This window comes from Lolium perenne, chromosome 2, assembly GCF_019359855.2.
Source record: "Lolium perenne isolate Kyuss_39 chromosome 2, Kyuss_2.0, whole genome shotgun sequence".
Taxonomy (NCBI): domain Eukaryota; kingdom Viridiplantae; phylum Streptophyta; class Magnoliopsida; order Poales; family Poaceae; genus Lolium; species Lolium perenne.
The window spans coordinates 303149840-303153779 of NC_067245.2; the positions used below are offsets into that span (position 1 = coordinate 303149840).

A 3940-nucleotide genomic window follows, 5' to 3' on the forward strand; every position below is an offset into this window, starting at 1 on the left:
TCCGTAAATATGCATGTTTGAGCAATATGATCAAAACAACTGGGTTTCCAATTTAGTTATAACACATATAAAGCACTAATGCTACACGTACGGACAACTTCTACAAAACATTAATTCTGCTCTAGGATGCAATCCTTACTCGGAGGATAGGGAAACCTGGCCAGATTCAATTTTAAATGAGAATAAACAATTGCAATCTATTAGAGAAAAATCAATATATTAAAACACATACTATAATCCTGAATTTTTCACATCTATCTATCTATTTTCGTGGATTATGAAACTATATTATTCCCTACAATGGAAAGTGTCACTTTCGACAAATTAAAGAAGATTCCCTCGCATTTGCGAGGGCCATACTGCTAGTTTCTATAAGAAAAAAAGGCCAGGCCATTGCTCCAGCAAAACGCCTGTACCTAGCAGCTGTACCTACTAGTTGGGTCCCCAGCAGCTGAGGTACATCACCGTCCTCAACCCTTCTTCCGCCTTCTGCGCTCGCCGCTGCTCTGCCACCGCCGGCGCAGAGGCCGGAAGCTGCTTCTTGCCCTGGGAGACAGCGCTGCGGGCGCTGGCCTTGGCCATGGCGGCACGGTGGATGGATCTCAGCGCGTAGTTCCAGCGGCAGAGTCCGGCCTGGTCCTTGAGCGCCTCCACGGCGGCCACGCTCATCGCCACCATCCAGGATGCCTTAGCTCCAGCAGCCATCTCTTCTCCTTCTTCTTGCTTGGTTGGTCGAGAGTGGTAATTGATTTCTGATCGCTGTGTGCTTGTATCAAGTATTGGACTTGCAGCAGAGAGAGAACTGATTCGATGCTTGTTGTGTTTGGAGTGAGGAGTGTGAGTAGAGTGGGTTATATATACTGGAGACCTGCAGCAAAACAGGAGGCTGTAGACGCTGGTTTTCCAGGATACCGGGTGCTTCAGACACTCTGCTTGTTTACGCCGCACCTCTTCGCTATCGTCTCAGTGCAGTGGGGTGGCTGCCAACCTCGTCTCGCCTTTGTTTATCTGCGGCAGATGTGGCGAGTTTTGTCCCTTTGCGGCCATACCAAGCCGGCCGCGATAAGAGAGGAGTGACGCGTAGAGATTTGAGAACGTGCGTGAAGATTCGATTAACATAACCAATTAGCAAAATGAAGAGATAATAGCACCGGTCATACATAAACTTGTGAGGTGGAAGCAAATTGGTACAGCTACTTGCAAAATGTGATGGACTGGTACAACAAAGTTGTGACGGTGGGTGCAAGTTGGTATGAAAGTGAAACTGTTCTAAAGCTGACATGTTTCGTTATTATTTTTGCAAATTAAGTTTGGCATGTTTCTCTCTCACAGCCGTGATCTTTTCCTAGTTCTTCCAAAGTTATCGCTGACCACCGCCATGTTTCGCACCGTCGCGGAGCGCTGGGTGGTCGTGCTCGGCGGCATCAATGATGCCATCCTGCTTGTCCTCATCTCGGCATCACATCCCTACCTGCTCGCCCACATAGCTCGCCACTCTCACCCACATGCCCATCTCAGTGTGCGCATCAGATTGGCCACCAACACCTCTTAACCCTGCACGGCGCCAGCACCTGGACCTCCTCCGGCGCCGTATTGGTCCTGGCCATGGAAGCTGCCGGTCTTCATCAACCTCAGTGACGATGAATAGGTGGTCATGGGACGAACCCTAATTAGCTATGATTTTATCTAAAAAAATTCTTTCCATTTTCCGCCCTATGTAAGTTAAGCTTTCTATCAATAAAATTTATAAAAAAACATTTGCTTTGGGCCGATCCAAGCGGATCAGAACGGATATTTTTTATGAATGTTTTGTGCCCAGCCACTAGAGAGTCCCTAAACACCGAAAATACTGAAAAATAGGAAAGGAAACTGAAAAAGTGGAAAGAAAAATGTTACATGGCTCATTCGGTCACTCTCATCAAAGAACAAGGAGACGGATCTTGAAAATTAGTTGACCAATTAGAGCATCTCCACCAGCAGCCCCGATAGGATTTTGGGGGCCAGCGCGCGCTCCAAAAGGCGCCGGCGGTTTTTCGAGCCCAATAGAAGCTCCCGCAACCCCGTGTCGGCCCTTTCGCGAAGGGCGAATCGGGAGCGCCGGCGCCTCGCAGCACGACGGTTTTCACGGGTGGGGGCGCCTTGTCAGCGAGAGGACGCGGCGGTTCGCATCGGAAGCGACGCGGGAAGGTTGTTCATCGGCATTTAATGGTCTCCCGCGCGGAAACCGAGGCAGCGACGAGGGCGGTGACTGGCCACGTGGCGTCCACTCGCCTACGCCGCCGTAAATGCGGGCAGTTGGCACCCATATTAGTACGTATGCCGTCCACCGCCGCGGTGCTATCCTCTCATCTCCACCACCGTAGCCGCGCTGCCCTCTCTCGTCTCCACCACCGCCGTGGCGCCAGTCACTTCTCTCTACCTCAAATATGTCGCGCCGTCTTAAAACGACGTACTCCATGCTCGGCCTCAACGGCCGCGCGCTGCCTGCGCCTGCGCCTCAATCACCACCGTAGTCGGAGCCGGAGCCGCAGCCCGACGCCGACTACAGCTCCGACGACGCAGTCGACCCACGGTTCGCGGTGTGGCACGAGGCCTACGCCGCAGACGCAAAAGCTGAGGCGGCGGAGGAGACGGCGCAGTGGGGCGAGTAGCCGCAGGCCCCCGCCGACCCGGAGCAGGCGGAGATCCTGGCGTCGTTGAACACGCAGCACTTCCGGAGGTTGAAGGAGGAGAAGCGGGAGTTCGTCAACGACGCGAACCTCGAGCACGCCCTCGAGATCTCGCGTCAGCGAGCGGCCACGGAGGAGGCGAGACGCCTCCTCATGGAGGCGGAGCGACATAAGCTCATCGCCACGCCGAGGCGTTCGCCCGCGAGCAAGCGAGGCGCGCCGAGAACGAGGCTTCTCGGTAAAGGCTGGGCAGCGCAGAGACAGCGCCGTCGGCAAACTCCTGCGACGCTGGCCGCCATGCTCCACCGCCGCATGCGCGATGTTCGACGTGATTTTGTACCAAGCAAATGGAAATCACGTGGCATTTTGAGTGTGCAATACAGGTCTAAATACACATGACAGGGCGGCCGTACAAGTACTTGTGCCTGCCTATGCTAATCTCTTATTCAAATGCACGTTGGCTATACATGCACGTTTTGCTGTATCCAGGCACATACTAAATCATATCGATCATTTGCTTGCTAGTTTTCCATGCATGGTCTGGCTGTAGGTCAGGCGCACGTATATGTGCGCGTACGAATACAGCGTACACGTCCTGACCGCCCCTAGAGCATCGGAGGTGTCCGCTGCAGTACGCCCGCGCCCCGCATCAGCCTGGCGCCGATTGACACGGCCGAACTGATAGATATGGATCAAGCTATTGGATGAGATAATCCCGTCTCAAGCCATATCGTAAATAGAGCAACGGCACAACAACTTGAGAACGACGCCCGCGCAACGCGTCCTTTTCAGTTCGGCATGGGCTCTCGTCTATAAAAAGGACGGAGCAGCAGCTAAGTTGGGAGGAAGAGGAGAAGAAAGGGAGGCAGCGGCTGACGCGCCCCGCAGCATGAAGACGTACGGAGTTTGCCGATTACCGGCGAACAAGGACGTCGGCGATTGTGGATGTCAGTGACACGGCGTGTCCGGCAGCGACCGACGCCGCGCCATGAGCACATCAAGCGGAGTTCTCCGCAGCATTGACAAGGCAAGCTAGCCATGGCGCCGCTGCCGACGACCATGGCCGTGGAGGCCCTGGTCCTTCGCGCCACCACAGTCCGTGGCGAACAAGATCGACTCCGTCGAGGTGAAGGCCGCCGCTGGAGCTGGGAATATGCAGCCCACCGGGCATCTGTCGAAATGGAGGCAACGCCACTGAGATGAGATACATTTCCTCCATTACCTAAGAACTATTGTGGATGTATTGAGCTGCAGGTACGTACATGGTGCAG

General features: G+C 54.0%; 1 protein-coding gene across 1 annotated transcript; it reads right to left on the bottom strand.

The window, feature by feature from the left end:
* Window positions 1–200: 200 nt before the first annotated feature.
* LOC139829757 (uncharacterized) lies at window positions 201–832 on the bottom strand. The gene has a single exon (XM_051363882.2). The coding sequence runs from the start codon at window positions 703–705 to the stop codon at window positions 433–435; it is 273 nt and encodes a 90-aa protein (XP_051219842.1). The 5' UTR covers window positions 706–832; the 3' UTR covers window positions 201–432.
* Window positions 833–3940: the final 3108 nt, after the last annotated feature.

What these genes read in the sequence shown, in the direction of transcription:
- LOC139829757 (XM_051363882.2), bottom strand. Translation starts at nt 705, where the DNA reads ATGGCTGCTGGAGCTAAGGCATCCTGGATGGTGGCGATGAGCGTGGCC.